This window comes from Bombus terrestris, chromosome 10 (assembly GCF_910591885.1).
Source record: "Bombus terrestris chromosome 10, iyBomTerr1.2, whole genome shotgun sequence".
Taxonomy (NCBI): domain Eukaryota; kingdom Metazoa; phylum Arthropoda; class Insecta; order Hymenoptera; family Apidae; genus Bombus; species Bombus terrestris.
Window position 1 is genome coordinate 6,475,070 of NC_063278.1, and position 19,361 is coordinate 6,494,430.

The 19,361-nt window shown below is 48.8% G+C and overlaps 1 protein-coding gene across 4 annotated transcripts in view; it reads right to left on the reverse strand.

Annotated features, from left to right (window-relative positions):
• LOC100650291 (four and a half LIM domains protein 2) overlaps positions 1-19,361 on the reverse strand; it is a 70,503-nt gene that overhangs the window by 37,084 nt on the left and 14,058 nt on the right. The window contains exons 1-2 of one of the 4 annotated variants that reach the window (XM_003398258.4): positions 13,446-16,019; positions 10,769-10,854 (exon numbers count right to left, since the gene is read on the reverse strand). In XM_003398258.4, the coding sequence (XP_003398306.2) occupies positions 10,769-10,854; positions 13,446-16,004 (2,645 nt within the window). In that variant the 5' untranslated portion in view covers positions 16,005-16,019. Of the gene's footprint in view, positions 1-998; positions 1,019-1,205; positions 1,361-10,768; positions 10,855-13,445; positions 16,020-19,361 lie in introns of those variants that run through there. The other 3 variants (XM_012312616.3, XM_012312618.3, XM_048409241.1) reach the window with 3 other exon arrangements.

Consider the following 19,361-nt stretch of genomic DNA (forward strand, 5'->3'; position numbering starts at 1 on the left):
AGCTGCAATCGCGCGAGCCTCGCCTCTAATCGTCCCCTCCATTCGTCGTAAATTCAATCCGCAGTTCAAAGATCTTATCGCCAGTTATTTACAGTCATTGATGTTGAATGTAACGCGCAAGCCGCGTTTTTCCGCAGCCGGAATTTCGTGCGCGAACGACATCGTTGCTGTGCGGTTAATTAATCGTTGGAGACGACGCGTCGACTATAGAAGGAGAAGACGGAACGATTCTCGCGAAACGAACTTGACGCAAGACGCTTTCAGCCACGTGAGACGTATGTATATCGTGGCGTATTCACGAGAACGCTGAATACGACTGAGACTACAATGCCAGTGGTGTCCTCGTCGATAAAGATTATCACGAGCAAGTAACCTCGTTATCTCTGGCTTTGGTGAGGCGTTGCCAGCGTACGTCCCATGAAACGAGTTGCGTTTAAAAGGACGTTTAACGCGCATTTGCATACAATCAGATTCTCGAAACCACTCTATCATTCGCTTTCATTCCTGTCTGCAGTGGCATAAACGATTTTTCTGATTGTCGCGTATCCAGGTTTTCGTTTGTTTCTGGTCTTTTAGCGTCGAATTCAACACGTTACGGCGTTGCAACGTACGTATAACGACGCGTTGCTTCGTGTGTAGCTTAACAAACAGTCGCTGGGTGAACAACGCCAAGTCTTTAATTGGGAAGTCACGTTTAAGTACCGGGAAGAGCAATACCTGTCGGGTTTCTCAGATACGAAGAATCCTTACAGCTAAGACTTGTAATTGAATTATCGAGCTTCGCAACAGAGTGATACAAGAATTTCCGTGGCAGCCGTTTTTCCTTCTCTAGAGCTGGATCGTTTAAAAGGTTTGCACAGGCGAAGGGTCGACGAAAATCGAGGAGGCGGTAAAACGATCGCACGGACAAACGAACATACATTCAGAGATGAAACGTGAACGCGTGCTGTCACGATAGCCGCGATCTGTTTATTTGTTGTAATCACAAAGAAACTTACTCCATTACTGAGATGGCTGACAGCCAGTACATTTACAAGTCAGAACGTGACACAACGCAAACACGTATCCCATCCACGCAACAAGCCTTCGACTTTCGACCAGCCTTCGCTTGATCCTTCTGCAAACTTAATTCCGCCGCGTGTAAACCTATCAACGTTTAACAAAATCTCTGTATCGTCGTTGTCTCTAACCGACTGTCGACTCACCGATTGCCGTGATAAAGGGAGGAGTCCTCTTTTCCAATGACTCGAGCGGTATAGCTCGAACTCTCCCACTTGGCGCCCATCTCGCGTGTATGCACGACGACGTTGCACGTGCTCGCCACGTGGAAATGCGACACGATTCGCCAGCGAACCTCCGGTAGACTACGCGCGAGACGATGCTACGAAAGAAACTCGGCGAACGAACGACAGGATCACCGACACGGCGAAGACTCGCGAAGCGGCTCTAACGAAGGAAGGTGGAGGCCGCGAGCAATTTCGACGACGATACTTTGCGTCGGCTTTCAGCCTGTTCTCCAGCCGCGCGAATGACTTTATCGCCGGGTTATTTGTCCCGATAGCGCGAACAACCGGTCGATCATACTCTAAATTTAGCGCGGCTCGATCGGTTGAAGAGCGAGCGAGACAACTTGAGAGAAACGGACGATATTACGCGCACTCACGCACGAAGGCACGCACGTCCGCCGGAGAAGGCAGGAATATACGCACTGTTCGCTAACCGCTGTAACTGTTAACTTGCATCGAAATCGTCGAGCTTCTTCTTCTTCTGCCTCTCCGGCGAAACCATCGTTACTTGTGTTCGTGCTCGTGCGCTGTCAATGCCAGCTGATCGGATAGAGCAGCACGCAGCTCGGCTTTACGCGCTCGATGATTTATCGCTGTCCCGGAATATAATGCTCCCGTTCATCGCTTCCTCGAAGCTGAAACGCCACTTTCAGAAAGGGCTTCTCAAAGTCAAGGGGTCCCCTTTCGCTTTCAGAGCTACCGTGACGTTGCATTCGCCCGGTCTTCGTCTTTCTTCAGGGGAAAAGATACGCGTTGTTTCGTGCCGTTGATTCAACAGCCGATAACGAGGATCGATTTAAAGAAACGTCGCGGCAGTAGCTGTAGCGATCAAAGCAATCGACTCTGACGAATGTCGCAATCGGTATGTAGAAAATATTATCGGCGAGTGAATGAACGCCTACGCGCGCGTGGCACGTCGGCCGTGTGTCTTTCAATTTATTTAATCAGAATAAATTTATCCGCGTCTGCCAATGTATTACTTAACGCGTACTCGTGTCGCAATCGCGGAGTTAATGAAAATCTCGGATTGTTCTAGGATTTGTAAGTGTTTTCCATGTATTTCATGTATTTCATAGTATTGTAAGAATATCGGATGGCAGGCAAATCTTCGTACGTTAAAGTTAGATAAAATAAGTAAGACTAAAATAATAATGATAATATATTGGAAACTCTTAAAGATATCACACGCACGACACACATTCTTGCCACGCGTAGCCAAATCTCTACGTGACATCGTGCAGTTTATGCGTGCATCCTTCAAATCGTTCCACGCTCGCTACCGATATCTCATGCTTTATATAATCGCACGGATCTTTGCTGTTCGCCATTATCACTCCACTAAGTTTAACGTAATAATCATAGCAGCAGATACTTCAATTTTCGGTATGTACTCGGAAGAACTCGTACAAAATAGTCGAGGGACTGTTAAAGCTACTAATGCGAATGTAACATTGACGAGTTCAGTGGACCCAAACGCGCAAAACAAAAAGTGAAATTCTCGACACGATTTGTCCGTGCAGAAGGAGGCTCGAGCGCTAGAAAGCCATGTAAACCGAGGAGAACACGCTTTTGCCAGGAATTCTAATCCCTCGCGTGCTTTCTTCACCCACGCGTCGCATTCCCATACGACGACGACGACGACGACAACGACGCGGCGTGATTACGCTTACGTACTTACATATTATAGATGCCAGCAGAATGCGTGCGAGTGAGCGACCGCACGCGAGTACCGACGCGATCAGTCGCGCCGATATGATTCCAGCGCGAGAGTAAACGCTCTTTATTCGCTGACGATAATATCGCGTTTGTTGTACGACCGCGGACAAGATGTAACGTCCATCAAACATCTTACGAGACATCTTGTCGGCTTAACTGAAATAGAGGTCTTGAAAAAAGTCAAAGGTTTTATAGTATCCTTAGATATAATCTGGGACGATGGGAACAGAAATTTCGTTCGATTTGATCAACGAAATGGATAAAATCGACAGACAGGAGACCTAACGAGGTGATTGGCAAACGAAGGTTTAAATCGTTAGAGCGAGCATAAAAATAGCGAATGTGATGATTCGGATATGATTGTCGCGTTTCGAGTGGAGTTGTCGAAGAACAGTCGGAAACGATTACCGTCGTGTAACATTTTGAAGACAGGTTAACGATTATAGCAGCACTTGTTTATACTTGATATGCGACGACCGTTCGATCGATCTTCAAAATTTAGTAGTTTGTTTTAAGCAACTGGAGATAGTCCAGTGAATTATCGAAGTGTTTACCAGCGCTGGAGTTATTGCCGGTTTATAGCGGATAAATTTCTCGGTATTTTACAGGCGGTTAAGTCAAATAAATAGCCGTGCCGCGTGCCGCATCTCCGACTTGTGGTGGCTCGTGGAATATTAAATATAGAGCTTTGACACACATAGAATGTCGCGTGATCGTTCCACGCGAAGAGATCGCGAATTCACGCGTGTTTTGCCTCGGTCCATGTTCTCGTAAATAAATATCCGGGAATGTGTCGCATGGAAACCGCGTTTCTTTGCTTTGACAACGGATTCGTGCCAATTCCCTGGAATCTCCCTCGTGATTCAGTGCTCCGATCGAACTACGGTGCTCGCGCGCCGATGACGGCGGATCAATCTAAAAAATTCCGACGAGCGCGACCCTCGAAGAGATCCTTGAAAAAAGTGTTTCGTGCCGAGATCTATTTGCCAAGTGGCTTATGACCATCCCGCTAAGTGATTCGACACGAGCTGGTGTAGAAAACCTACGTTAGGGTGTGCGTTGTATTTGTTAGAAATGTCACTGACTACCTTCCTTTAGAATTCTCGTATTACCCGACAGAAGCAGTTTCTAACAAGCTTGATCCCGCAATGGTGGATCATGTAAGCGAGGCTATATCGAGCCCTACTCTAATCATAAAAAAAGATCGTGGTTCCTATACCATTTCATGGATCGAGAACGACCACGAGAACACTGTGATTCTACTTTTGTCGGCGATGAACGGCAGCTGGGCTAGGTAGCGCGATAAATCAATTCGGGCATTAAAATCACCGTGGTCGTTCGGCCGACGCGATCCCGTTATTACGCTCTTCGCATTGTCACCGATCCGCCTGTGTCTCTATCTTCTCGCGTGTCTGCGAATTAAAGCGTCCCACGGTAGGAAAGATCGATCCAGAGAAGCCGAGAACGACTCGTGCGCGTAACCACGTGGTGTCGCCTGTCGCGGGCGGATTTAGTCTCCACGAAATCGTACAACCGCGAGGAAAGTTGATTACTCGTTTGGATACTCGATGCAAAAGGAAGCTAAGTCAACGAGGAATTTGAAAACAAGATATGTCGATAAGTGCGCAGGATTTGCTGGCGCTTACAGCGGACGAAGGAAGTAGCGCAAATTAGCGGAAAGACGAGCGGGGATTAAGCGACGAGAGATGGAGCCGCGGCGCGCGTGCGACATTGCCGCAAGGACGACTCAATAAACGGTTTATCGCGTATCCGGAAAAGTAAAACGCATCCTGGTCACAGCTGCAACTCCAGGAACTTCGAGCGATGATGTCAGAGAAAGAGGAATACGTGGCTGGTTGTTAACGATCGTTTTTGGCCGGGAACCGTTTTGACGTTCCGGTATTCGAGCCGACAAAAGCCGCTGGTTTTCGGTCGAACGGACGACACTCTTGAGGCAGCCGTGACTAAGAAAGTTAAAGTATAAAGGTGATCTCACTGCGCGATACGCGTGGGTGACCGACATCTTGTCAGTCCTACACGCGACGGAGCACCTGCGTGTCATCGCGCGTAGTAATCGTCCGAGCAATTATCGGCGAGAATCACTCGACGGGACGGACGCTCGTAATAATAGTCGTGCGAGAAATCGAGCGAGTCCTCAAGGTTCTCCGATGGAAGCGCAAAGGTGCTACCGACGCGACGCGGCCGCAAAGAGTATCCGATTGGCTGAATACCAAGACGCGGGACGTTCGAGGAAACTATGCGCCTCTTCCTCGGATTTTCGCTAAGGGGAATACCGCGTGGCTCGATCAACACCTTCCGCCGGTCTTTCGACGAGCCTCGAGGATTCGTGGCGATCAAAGCAAAAATACTGGCGCACTCGAAAGACGCGCGACTTCAAAGCGCCAGCTATGTCGCGCCACGCGCAAACCAAACATTTATTTGCCGCGAGGAATCAACTAAATAACTGTCGATAACATTTTCTTGAAACTTAATCGGGGCTGTCTCGAATCTGGCGTCGAAACGCGGTTTTGACAAGCGAAACTCTGAAAATAATTTAAAATAAATAACTTTAACTGGGAAAAGCACCATACCGGTTTTGAAGGTACTTAACCGACAAGTTCTTTGAAAAGGCCAGGGACGACGTCGGCATTGGCCGCACTGAAAATAGTCTTTTATCGTGTTTTCGGAAGCGGCAACGGCTGCGGGAGGTGGGTGCCGCTTGTAAATCAGCGTTTAAAGCGTTTAAAAACGCGATAGGTGGGCCGATTTAAAATAGACGGTGGAACGCGCGAGTAGCCGCACGCCAGAGCGCAATAGGCAGTGTTAAATCTCGCGAAACAAAAAGAAACGAGTACGGGCGACTTTCTGCATTTCGTCATTCGATATTCCAGCATGCAAATCGAGAAGCCGCGGTTGCGCCAATTCCGGACGCTTCGCTGCTCTGCGAGCAAACGCGGCCGCCACGATGCCGCTGTTCTGTCGCGGGAGAATCGCCTTGTTAAACGATCGTTTTTTCCATTCCATGTTTCGACATTACCTGTTCGCCGACCGCTTCTGTCCTCGTGATACTTTTCGCTAAACCGCGAATTTTTATTCGTCCTGTTCGACGGACGATCATGAGAAGAATAAATTTGGACACTGGACGAAATTGATATGCGAATTTTAATAGGTCATCGTGTTCTCCGCTTGAAATAACTAGGCCTGCATAGCTGAGTAGGCCGGCAGACTTCTACATTCCTTCCTCTGTGCCGAGATAATTTAAAATATTACATAAAAATAGACACGTTGAAACTATGCTACTTGCAACATCAGAGGCAAGATGAAGGACTGTCGTCGACCCTAAAGAGCCAGTAACCATTAACGATCCGATGCCAAAAGCAACGATTATGTATCCTGAAATCTGCCTAAAATGAACCATTAAAACCAGGCTCAACGACGAAACGATGTGTCGTAAGTGATATGGACCAACGTTGCCTGATCTCTGCAATAAAAGAAACACGAATGGATGTTAACGGTATGCGAGCGAGTTATACGCGAATAATAGCGCGTTACTCTCGGCTCTTGTATGGTGTTATACGACCTTACAGCGACGCTAACGTTCAGAGATATCGTCTGCTTTTTGTACTGCTACTTTTGCGACGCGCTCATCGTCGGTGCTGCAATTTCAATGAATCATAGACTCCCAAGAACACCGTGCCTATATTTCACAGGCTACTTATTCTACAGGCCTTTATGACTACAACGTCGACATAAAAACGTCTTTCCTTCTAAAACGTTTGGATTACTTTCTACGAGGGGTAGATTTCTAAAGAAAGATTCGACACGGTTCGAGTTTCTACGTTGCCCGAAGTAAATTTTTAATTCAAGTTTCCGGTACGAAAGGCAACAGACTCGCGGTAAAGCGGAGCAACAGGTGCCGCCGTTGGTCTGACTAGAATCGATCAGAGCCACTGCCCGCGTAAACTAGTCCACGGACGAAATTAATACGACACGCGACTGCTGCACAGCTGTTACTAAATACAATTCTATTTTACCTATGTGCCCGTCGAGCAGTCGCCAAAGCAGGTACCGAAACCCAGCTCCCACGCGCTCGCGTAACAATCTCGAGACATCGAGACCAGTCTCCCTGGAGCCAGTATGCAGCTAGCAGACTACACAGGGCGCTAAATCAAATCGACTCGAATCACTACTGGGAACGTGTGATACACTACTCTCGATTGTTCACGAAGCACAGTTTCAGCAACGAACGAGTCGTGCAACAGGTACACGCAGCGAACCCGGACTCGACCAGCTTCTAATCGGCCCACGCACTCACATTCGGTCTGATCGGTTGCGTAATCGGGATACCGCGATGTCAAGACGACATCGATGGAGAATTCCGAGCGGTCAACGTAAAATCGAGATGTCACGCCACGGCGAGAAGAGAAGATAAACGTCGCGTCGGTCAAACGTTGATCTCGACTGGACAGGTGCCGAGAAAACACGACGATCACGGTCAAAAGGCGAAAACGAACTCGTGCGCTGCTCGCCGACCCTATACTGGCGCATATTGCCGAAGCACGTGCACGCGTGGCGTATTGGAGTTGCCAGAAAGAGGCGAGGCGAGACGAGGCGCGATGCAAGCGAGCTAGCTAACTCACTCGCTTGCTCGCCAATGACTCACGGCTTCTGGTGCGTGAGGACGCACACGCGGATCGACGTCGGTGTGTCGGGAGCCTGCGTGACTCGAGTTTCGAGCAATTGCTGTTCGATCAAACCGACTAGCCAAGGTTTACCGGTCCTACTCGCGGCCAGACAGTTGTTCGAGTCTCTGTTCGGCGGAACAAACATCTATTCGACGAATTTACGGTGATCCGTACGTGATACCTGGTTTTCGTGAGAATCGATCAAACAGCGATGTACCGAAGTTGGCTGTCGCTGACATTGTGAGAGCAATCACAACCAGAGTTCGAAATAAACCGAGAATTTTCAGCGGGCTCGTTTGACGTGATCAGTAAACGAAAATAGAGGTAGAGCGCGAGATAAATCCGCGTGGACAAAGAACAGCGGGAGAAAAATCCAGCGACGAGAGAACCTTGTTTTTTAAAAACGCCTGGAATTTGGGCCCGCGGTAACGAGTTAACGGGATCTATCATCGCGTCGCTAGAATCTATGCTAATTTGTTGGTTCTATGACTCGGTGGATTTGCTACGCTCACAATCGGAGACTTGTTTAGATCGTATCCAACGTAACTGCGTGTTAGCCTTAAATCGCGTATTCGTAAGCCGGAATCGTGGAGGATCTAGAGTGTTCACGATCTGGTCTAGGTCTAACCGAATATGTAAGAGAGGAACGCCAATTTAATTCCGCTATGATATTATATCGCTGGCGATGTTTGGAAAATAGTCGATCCACAAGTAGGGCCACGTGCTCCTGTCGTGGCATGGATCGTTTAAAGCGCGATACGCTCGTAAAATCTGTATAAGTCAGCGTAATACAGGCTGCACCGCTTATCGGTCTTTGAAACGCAGCCGCGAATTAAATCGGCGACGAATAGCAAATCTGCCTAATTCAGAAAGCTTTCCGCGAGCTGCAGCCGCTATTTGGCAACTGATAAACCTATAAATACGAGCACGTGCTCCACGTTTCACGAACGAGTGCAAGAGAGACGACTGTCTTGGATAAACAGCTGCTTGCTAGATTATTCGGATCCGCTCAGGCTGGTAAATCAGTCAAACGATATTTCGCATCGAGTGACGCGCGCGCTCTCGTAAATCGATAAAAGTTAAACGCTTGCTTACACATGGTCGACGCCTATGCGATTTCGTTGGGCGAACAACAGTCGAAAATACGCGTGTCAAACGACTCGTCGACGCGTATCCGTTCGCTTTTATCGCGTAAATTATCGACGTTCATAGGCGTAGGCGCTTCGATAAACGGAGGTGCGGTCGAGCGCGTAAACTTTGATAGAAACGAATTGGTAACGATTCGCCTGCAGCGTGTAAAATTAAAGGCACGACCTCTGTTAGAACTATGCCGCCAGAGAACCGACTACCGCCGCGTTTTATTGGATTTAAGTGAAAGCGGGACAACGACGAAGTCTCCGATGTTTCGTAAGTTCAGAGACGTCGATACAGCGGCTCCGAGTCGATGATTAATAAATCAGGGAACATGCAACAAGTAAAAGTTTGCTGGACGGAAGCCGCGGCGAAGACGGCGCTTACGAAGGTCTGTAATCGATAAGTCACACCTTTGTTCGTTCGTGTTTGTAGTCTAAAAACGAGGGAAGAATCGCTCCGATAATAGACGTTACGAGACTTTCACGGCGATCACGTGAATTACTTCGTCTTTGTCTCTCGTTCGCAGAAACTGGAACGGATTATCGAGGTAAGAACGTAGACAAAATCTGCAATGATCAGGCACAAAAATCTATTTCGTAACGCTTTTGCTGGCTAGAAGAAATCACAGGCGAAGCCTAACCCGGAATTCATTAGCGATACCGATCTAGGGACGTAAATTATTAATTATCTAAATTTACCACGTATGAATCGGGCATGACGACGCGCTTCTTCGTTCCCACATGTCAAGGATTTATTTTTGAAACGAGCTACGACCCGCTACCGGGTCGAAATAATTGTAACAAGCGTTTCTAGCTGACGTTCGACCTTGTTTTTCCAAGCTAACAAGCTTAATTCGTGGCAGCAGGCGGTAGGAAAAGAGAAACGACGCCCACGCGTTTAACGTGTCCAGAAAAGCAACGGTCAGTTGGATTTCCTACGCACGAGCTCTCGACGAAAATGGATCGGTAAAATTTTTCCGAGAAGCACGGCACCTGAGGGGCGCAACGATCGTCCCACGCTAAGGGGAATGAAATTGAATCGAGAAGCCTAGCGACCATCGAAGGCCGCGCGGATTCGGGTGGCTATAGGTGGCATAACTGTAAATCCATCTCGGTGGTTATAAATGCAGCCGAGCACGAGGTACTGTCCCATACCTTTCTCTTGCAAGCGCCGCGATGCTGGGAGGAAGATCGGTTCCCTTCCCCGCTACTCTGGCCAATTAATTCGCTATTACCGCATTGCTGGTCCGTAAATCACGGAGGATAATTACTAGCTGGTAATTTCACCGCTGTTCAGTTACGCTTGGGATAATGGATAGGTTGTGAAGCGTTTCGGTGAACAATTTCGCCATGATCCGATCTTGTGCCGATTCTTTGTCCCGTTTCGTCGCCTTTTTTGCTTCCTTTTTCGTGCCGTTCCTCTCGACCTACTCATCGAGAATATTCTATTCGATTCGTTGATCACGTTGATTTTGTGAATTCAATTCTTCTTCTTACCGATCAAAACGATCTCCTCTCGCTTGATAATCGCAGGGTATGAGAATGACGCGATTCCTTGTCGCCTCAACTAATGGAACGAGATAATTATTTCCGGATAAGCAACCCGATATCCCGATTAGAGAAACTCGTCGATCGATGAAACGCATTAGACAATGTACGGCTAATTGAAAGGCGATGGGATTCATCGATCGTTCGAGCGGATCGCGCAAGTGTCAACAGACGTGAGAAACTCGAAGACTTTGACACCAAAGTGTGTCAGCGTTACGAATACGCCGCTGGAGAGGGAACACCGATTCGCTTAAATGCCATCAGGGTTTACGGAAGCTCGTTTCCTTCTTGTCCTTATCTTCGCAGAAAGCAAGGTGAATTAAGGTTCTTTTTTATTCGCGATAAAGGACATCGCTGTTGCTATTGAACGCAACGGTATCAAAAACGTTTCGACACTTACCTCCACGTGTGCGGCGAGAATCCTGAACACGTATCTCCGCATTGTAGACAAGGTTGCCCCTCTTCGACGTCCGTGATCAGGACACCCTACGATCAAACAAATAAAAATACATTTTCGATTTTTACATATCGCAATCACGGCGAGTCTAATAATATCCGATAAAAATGATAGTTGTTGCGATAAGGTCGCGTTAATTGCAAAATGGTGAAAGGTCTGGATCATCTTTGTAAATGTCAGTCGCCTACGGCGTCGTTCGATGATACCTCTATTCGGCTACGAATCGACGCTCCGATCTAACAGGGATACGTTGCTCTCTCGATCGTAAAGAATAAATAAAAAATAGGAAAAGGAAAGAGCTAAGAGCATGAAAGACAGGCGCGTTATCTTCTCGCACGATCGTGACGCGTTCGTTAATTACGTCCGAAGCGGGACAAGGTCGGAGTCGCGAGTCTTGTAATTGGGAAAAGTTTTTAATCGCGCAGCTCGTCGTTGTTCGTGACAACGGATCGCGCGAGTATCCACAGCGTGTAGCCGTGCTTCCAAAAGCGAACGATCGTCTGAGATTTCCCGGCAAATCGGAAGAGTTTGCCTTTTAAGACGTTTCACGCGGGCTCTCCCACGTTGTTGGCTTTAAAGAATCGTTGGGTGACATTTGGACGCGACGCGGCAGCTTCCAAACGCGTCGTCGCGAACGTTTACGAAGCGGAGATAAAGGGAAGCAACGACGATGGAAAGCTCGAAGCGCGTTGGATGCGTTCAAGAACCTTCCGGCCGGCATATATGGTCGGTCCGCCCACGTGAAACAGGTCGCGGCACTGGCATCGCCAAATATCGAGTAGACAAGTAACGCGCCATGGAAAATATGTAAGCCGATGTGTCTCTAGCTGTCTATATATAGGAATCTTGAATAATGATCCCCGAGCGAACACGCGTCGCCTAATTAACATATTTTTCGTCCTGACTCACGAGTGAAAGGACCGGGTACTCGTTTTTTCTCCGCAGCTCGCACTACCAACTGGAAATCACCTGAAAACCGAGCGCGCGTACCTTGCCGCGTTTGATTTATGCAGCCGTTCTTTCAAGCACCGTCGGACATTTTAATCTCGAGTCGAGTCGAGCTCGAGTTGTTTTCCTCGAGTGTGCTGGACTCGCGTCTCGTTTTCGACGCTGAATCATACGCGAAAAGGCAGACGATTAGATCATTTTTCGAGTGAAGAAAAAAAAAACGATTTCAGGAACGTACAGAACGAGATCCTCGGTGATCATGTAAATTCCTCGTCAACGTCCGTACGTTGTCGCTATTTCGTCCACGCACAGAGCGCATGTCGTTGACTCCTCGTCCGTTTATAGCGCGGTTAACAGCTTGGTAAGCGAGGTCGCTTCGGTCGTCGCGATTCTATCGACTTCCATCGTTAACGACGATGATTGACGATCGTCGATTATATGGACAAAGGCTTGGCGTTTTTAACGCGGCGGTTGCGAACACGGCTCGAGGAAAGATGTGATCCGTACGGCTGCGTACGTGTCCTACACGCCGCGCGACCATTCCACTTGTAGGCGGTTCGCTGACATTTCCATGACGTGTTAGCCAATAGATGGTGGAATTACGTAAGGACATTGAAAACTTGCGTTAAGCCGACTGAATGACAGACCGTTAACCCTCCGACCGACTGGATGGATAACTCGCTCGCGCGCGAAAAAATCCAAGCGGTGTAATTTTCGCTCGGACCAATTGCGTACCGTGACCGTTCTGACCAACTTTGACTCGAGAAAGTTCACGTCTTAGCCCGTGGCGAGCGGTATCCGTGCTCGAAGAAAGGCTAAATAGCCGAGTAACGGAGTGGATTAATTAAAGGATTAACAAGCGTTGACGGATAAAGCAGCGGATGGGTTTGCTTTCACCCTGATTGACTCAACAGCCAGCCCAGATTTTTGCGTCTTCGAGCGCTCGTTATTCCCTCGATATCGTAGCGGTGACGTCGCGTCGACAGCATAGAATTAGCGTTGCAAGCGGCAAGAAGATGTTCGAAAGAACAGAGGCGTATTGGGGTTGGTTTGGAATCAAAAAATTTCACTGGTCAACTAAAAATTTAATCAAAACTTTCTACATGTACTCGTTCATATATACGCATCTAATAATTCCATAAAGATAAGTCGGTAATTGCTCTCATAATTACTTTCACTTATTTCATACATATCCGTTGAACGTTCGACGAGCTCTCGTGTAGTTGTGCGTAGATATAATAAAAGCATGCATACAGCTATCTAGGAAGTAACGTGGATGATACCGCCGTATAGTTAACGTATGGCGTGAAGGAAAAAGAAATCGCGATACAAAAGCGTGGCAGGAGCGAACCACGACTAACGACCGATCGTCAACAAGAGCAAATCGCGTGAAACACGGCAAGAAAACGTTCGCACCTTCCAACGATCCACCAACACACTCGGCACGTACTGATTCCGTCCAGCGGCGCGTCGCCCGGTGAAAATCAGAAAAACAAAATTCCTCGCTGCGCCGGCCGATTACCAGCGTGCAGCACTCCGATTCGCCTCAGCTTTCGAAACCGTTACGAGAATCATCTCGCTTTCATCTTCTCCATCGATTTATGAATATAGCTTCTCGCTTCTGAACCATAAAGGACTGATCGAACGCAATTGACTCATGAAAATGCCATACCCCTTCGCGGTAATTCCAGACTCTTCTCGAAGGTGTAGAAACGCCTCTCCCTGGTATAAAGCCGTCTCCGCGCGTCGACCCTCTCTGTCGACGATCATTCTCCTCCTCGTCTTCGTCGCTGTCCGCTTCGTCCTCCGCCTCGTAACGCCTTCTCCTTTCCGCGTACGTGTCCTGTACAGGACGACGGCGACGCCTCCTCTCGGCCGGGCTCGTCTCCGGACTCGTTCGAATCCTGATGATCGTCGCCCCGTTTCTCTCGTGGGTCGACGTGTATCTACTCTGTAGATCTCGAGGATGTTCCCCGTTGCCAAAGCCGCTGTACGTTTCCAATTTCGTGCAGCTGCGTTTCGAGTCTTCTATCTCGTTGCCGAATCCTTCGTTCGAGTGTTTTCTGCCATGGAATTCTTGAATTCCCGTTTCGGGAGAGGGATCTCGGTCGATCTCCGAACGACCCTCCGGATTCGCACGGTATCTGCTGTTCTCTCGGAAATACTTGGCGGCGAAAATCCGGTTGCTCTCGTGCCACGACTTGGAATCGAATTCCTCGCGGTCCTTGGCATCCTTTCGACACTCCGCTTTCGGTTCGTCCCGTTTCGGCGGTGTCAACGGTCTGGAATGTCTGTTCGATCTTTTATCGATAGCCTCGTGATTTTTGCTCTTCGAAGACGTTCGCCTCTTCAACGAGGAGTCTCTTTCCAAATCGTAATCCTGATCGTTTAGGGGGCTCGTTCGGGTCTCGTCGTCTTGAGTCTGGAACGACACGCTGCCAAATTCGACGTATCGTCCATTAGGAGAGTGCCTTCTCCTTGGCTCGTCCAAGTTTCGAAAAGACACTTTACTCGGTTCGTTATCCTGGCCTTTGTGGACAGGTCTTCGATCCGCATCGTCGTTACGATCTTTGTAGGAAATTCTGCCAAACTCGACGGTCTTCTCCTTGAAGGAATTTTTACGACCTAAGTCGCCGCTGGAATGATCTTTGAAGCTAACTCTGCCGACGTCTGGCTCTTGATCCTTGTACGAGTGAATTCTACCTGAATCAAAGTCGTGTTCTTTGAAAGTGATTCTACTGACTCCGTCGGTATGTCCTTTCAGCGAACGCTTCCTCTCCTCTTCGTCGTCGCGATTCCTCGGCAGAATTCTGCCATAATCCGAATTTTGTTCCTTGAAGGAATTTTTCCTTCTTGCGTCGTAGACCTGCTCTTTCAACGAATTCTTCCTCGAGACGTGTTCCGGCTCCCTTCCGAAGTATTTCTTCTCCACGTCCTGGCTCTTGAACGAGTTTTTTCTGTATAAATCGTTTTCTTCGTCCTTGAAGGACGTTTTCCTACTCAAACTGGGCTCCCTATCCCGAGAGTGACTCTTCTTCGTGTCAGCAGATTTAAACGAACTTTTTCTCGTCACCTGTCGATCGTGATCCTTGAACGAGTCCTTTCTCCCTAAGTCGACGTCCGAATCTTTCAACGAAACTCGCCTAGACGATTCTAGATCTCTTCTGGGTTCTACGAGAGCTCTCTCGTACTTCTGTATTCGCACGTCGAAATCCTCCGGATTGCCATCGTAAACGTAACTTCTTCTCTTTGGACTGTTTTTCCTTCGAGAAACGTCGTCTTCCACTTCTCTAGGTCGTCTATGTGCTTTTTCCACACCATACGCGTCGGCTTTTCTCTCTGTAAACGAATCATTGGATTTCTCTATCCTTCGATCCACGGAACGATTTCTATTATCTTCCTGCTCGTACGTGTCCAGGTCTCGCAATTTAGATCTGCCAGATCTGCGCTCACCTTCTCGATCGTTGATACGATCTACTTGAACTTCGCCTCGACCTCCACTTTTCGACCTATACTCGTCCTTTTCCGGACTGTGCGAATCGCGCTCCGCTCTGAACTTCAATTTGTCTTCTTCTCGAGACTTGAAGCGCTCAATCATCGCCTTGATCCTTCGATCCGGCGATCTTCCATCGACCGCCAAGTTCTCGATCTCCTTCAGAAGTTGCTCCCTCTCGTCGTTTCTCTGCACGTCGTCTTTGTCGTCGTATTTCGATCGAGCCAGCTTCGACGTAACTTTCGAGGCGTCCGAGTTTTCCCAGCCTTCTTTCTTTTTCGATCTATGCGATGCTGCATGTTCGCGATCGATGGATCCCGTCCTCGTTCCATCGTCACGCTGCAACGTCTCCTCGTGATCATCGCAACGATCCTGCCTCGTGGAATCGTTCTTCGATCGTCCGTTGGTTAATCGAGAACCCTCGAATCGATCTGTTTGCTTCCTCGATCTGAGACCCTCGTTCTGCACAATGTCCTTGATGTCCCAGGCGCCAAAGTGTTCCTTACTCTTTTTATACAACAAGTCCGCGTTTACGTTGCCGTGCTCCTTATAGTCTCGACCGTTCTTGCTCACCTCGTCGTTCTGTTGCCCCGTCATTCCAAAATGGTAACGATTCGAGATGTTCTTGTACGATTTTAACGCGTGATCTTCCTGCTCGTCGGGCGAACGGTCCTTGGAATACGAGGTCACTTTGGAACCTTCCTTGATCGACGAGGAACCACGAAGAAGACGCGACATGGTCGTGTACAGCACCGTATATCAACCGTGTATCTACTAGAACCGATCGATTCGCGTCACGTTGGAAACTTTTCAAGGTTCCGTTACGGTTCTCCGCGAATCCAGTTTGCGACGTGTATTACCGCGTCCGATGACTTAATCGGGTTCCTTTCGATCCGTATCGCGAATATTCTCGTCGACAAGTCCTGTGAGGAGAAATCACACAGCTCGATCACATATCAGCGGCGCAGTTCACGGAGCGAAATTGTCCAGTCGCGACTATCGCGAGCAGAATTCAGCAGCGAGTGACATCGGTAGTCGGTCAAAGAAACTCGATGCGATGGTTTCGTTCGTTACGGCACAAAGACGACGACGACGACGAGACCGGGAGGGAAAAACGCGCGTCGTAGACTCGGTGTCTCATCGGATTCTTTGATAACGTGGTATCGCGGATCGACGAGCCGCTATCGTGGTCGAGAGAAGATAGCTCTTCTCGTCGCTTCGGCCACCTCGTAACCGCAACAAACAGGAGTATCTTCGAATCCCTTTCGGTGGCTTCTTTTCGCGAGGCGAAGCCGGCTTCGGCCGAACGAACGGAGCAGACGACCCTGAAAGTCGTCTGTGGACTTTCACGAACGCGAGCACTTTGCCAGTCGGAGTCACCACGAGAGTGTGCACCGGAGGAGAGCGTGTTGTTCCTCTCCCCCTTCTCGTCCTGTCCACCACCTTCCTCCTCTCCCTCTTTCGCTTTAGATGCCTCGCTCTCTACGTCCCCACTCGCTGTCTCCTGCATCCTCCTCTCCTTTGCACCGTCACCTCCTTAGCTGTCCTCCGTCCTGCGGTCCTCCTCGAGGTGAGGCGGACCACTCGATTCTCCCGTTAATCCGGCTCCTCTCTGCGTCCTCCACCTCCACATCTGGCGCGACACGACCACGTGAGCTCGACCTCGCTCGAGTTCACCGGGATTCTGGGACTCTTCTCCCAGCTTTTCCGCTCTGTTCAATCAATTTCCATCCAAATCTCGATTCTCTTTTCTACCGTAGTCCTTCCTTCGTCGACCTTCAGTTTCTTTCGACACGTGTTACGATCGGAAGCAACACATTACGGCGAAACGACCACGACGACAGGGATGTACAATATACGCGCGCTCGTTTAGATTATGTTCCATCGAATGCTCGGGTAAATCGAGCAGATCTTCTTCTTCTCCCATTCGTGGAGCTTGTCTAATTACAGTCATTTCGCTGGGACGATCGACGCTCCTAATCGGCTCGTTTTCCATGCCACAGACCTCTCATCGGAACGACTCTCGGCGTTGTTTTGCCTCCTCGATTCCTGCTCGACGAACAAGTCCAGCAAAAAGTCGAAGAACGTCGTCACCGACCGCAGCAGCTCCTAATGACAGTGCGTCGTGGTTTAACCGACACTTGAGCGAGTGCGTAACGGCTCGGAGCTCGAACAGAGATAGGCGCCACCGTCGTTTAATAGCTGCGTTAGGCAAAAAACGGGCAAGATACGGTGTCTTTCTCTTATCTTTTCTTTTCTCTTTTGAAACAGGGGTAGGGAGAGATGACAGCTGAAAATGGTCAGCGGGGTGCATCATCGAAGCGACTCGCAAGATGAGTTACTTGAGCTTGACTCATCGAGTCCTTAGAAAAATGATCAGGTGATCGAAATAAGGCGGAAAACCAAAGAGAAAAGGACACAGATCCCAGGAAAAAGAGGCAGAAAAACGATCGTGGCCTTCCTTGGAAATCTCCTCCACGCGCTATGGTCATTCGGTCAGGACCAGGGGAACGAAAACCTGTTGGATGATTCACAGTATCCTTGAAAAACAATAAAAAAGTGTGCGTTTTTTCTCGGCCGCCCTCGGCAAATCGTTACCGAACGGAACCATCGGATCGTACGGGCGAGCAAAGTCCTTTCGCGTCACGAAAATGCTCAGCGGAACGTTCGGTCGCGCGATAAAATCGTCCGTGCGCGTCTAATAAGTTCTCGGACGCGAGATCCCGCGGGTGTGGTTACAGGATTTATCGCGAATCACGGTCTGACAGGTACGTTGATTCGCACAGCGACGCAACGGCCAGCTCGAGGGACGCTTGATCCTTGCTTAATGAGACAGGATAATTCTACTTAAACGAGGAGACGTTAAGTTCGAGAGAATTCCAGCCCCGAACGTGGAGGGGTAAAATATCGTGGCATATCCTCCGCCGATTACCGTTCCCGCGTTATAATTTATAACATAGTCGGATTTATTGCGCGTGGGTGGCGACTCGGTTGTAAATTGACACAGACAGATAATTTTCGACCGGGTTTTAACACGCCGGCTGAAACAGCTTTCGTATATCTCTCGTTAATCGCGTATCGGCTCCCCTAAGTGGGCTGTCACTGTTACGCCACGCAGCTGAACAATTGCCCGTGGCTCGCGTATCGCGTTCCTCTCGTTTAGAATATGACTTACGACAACGGCACGCTGATATCTCGGTCGATCTCGTTGGATAGTTGAGATTAACATAGGATTATTCTTAATGATAGACGAAGAAAAATTTGTCGTTCGTACAAATATTATACAGCAATTGGGCAATTTAACGCGTGTCTCGACGAACGACAGTTGCTGGTCGGAACCAACTGACCGACCAGTCTGGCTCCGAAATATTTCCAAGCCTTTTCCAAACAGTGGTGGACAGATGGTCTAACAGAAGATTATACCCAGCATCCTGTTTCCTGTTTCGGTTCGAACAAACGCTACCCTCGATTTTTACGATTCCATGGAGTCGAGCTGGATTTATGCGTCGCTCTTAACTAAAATGCGACGATCGCTCAACGGGTCCACGTGCCGCCTTTGCGCTCCGTTCGCTCGTAATTGCTCGATGAATTTCTAACCGCGAAAAACCTGTGAACCGGGACGCTCGTGCTCGTTCAAGGAAGAATCGGCAAGGGTATGAACGCGTCTTGTTTTTTCTCTGCCGCCACCAGAAATCGTGCTCGGCCGATTTCCATGAATTATTTTGTTTCACCGCGACGAACTGAGGTAAAAGTGCTCGCGGCATTAAGAATTAAGAGGCCAGAAAAAAAGAGAGCAAGAGAGGGGGAGGGAGAGAGAGAGAGAAAGTGGGAGAGAAAGAAGCCCGCCACTAAGAGAAGAAGGAGCATATCGGTCTTGGTTATCTAGGCTAAAGGCTATGAACGCGATCGATTTCACGAGCGATCTTTCCGTACGCATGAACGAGAAATCAAGGCCGTCGCTTTATGCATCTTCTTTGATGGTCGACGTAAACGACTGTATACCCACGCCTCCTCTTCTGCTTCCTCCTACACGTGATCCTTTGAAAAAGTCGGTCGAAGATCGATAATTAAATATCTTTGCCTGTTTGCGAGACC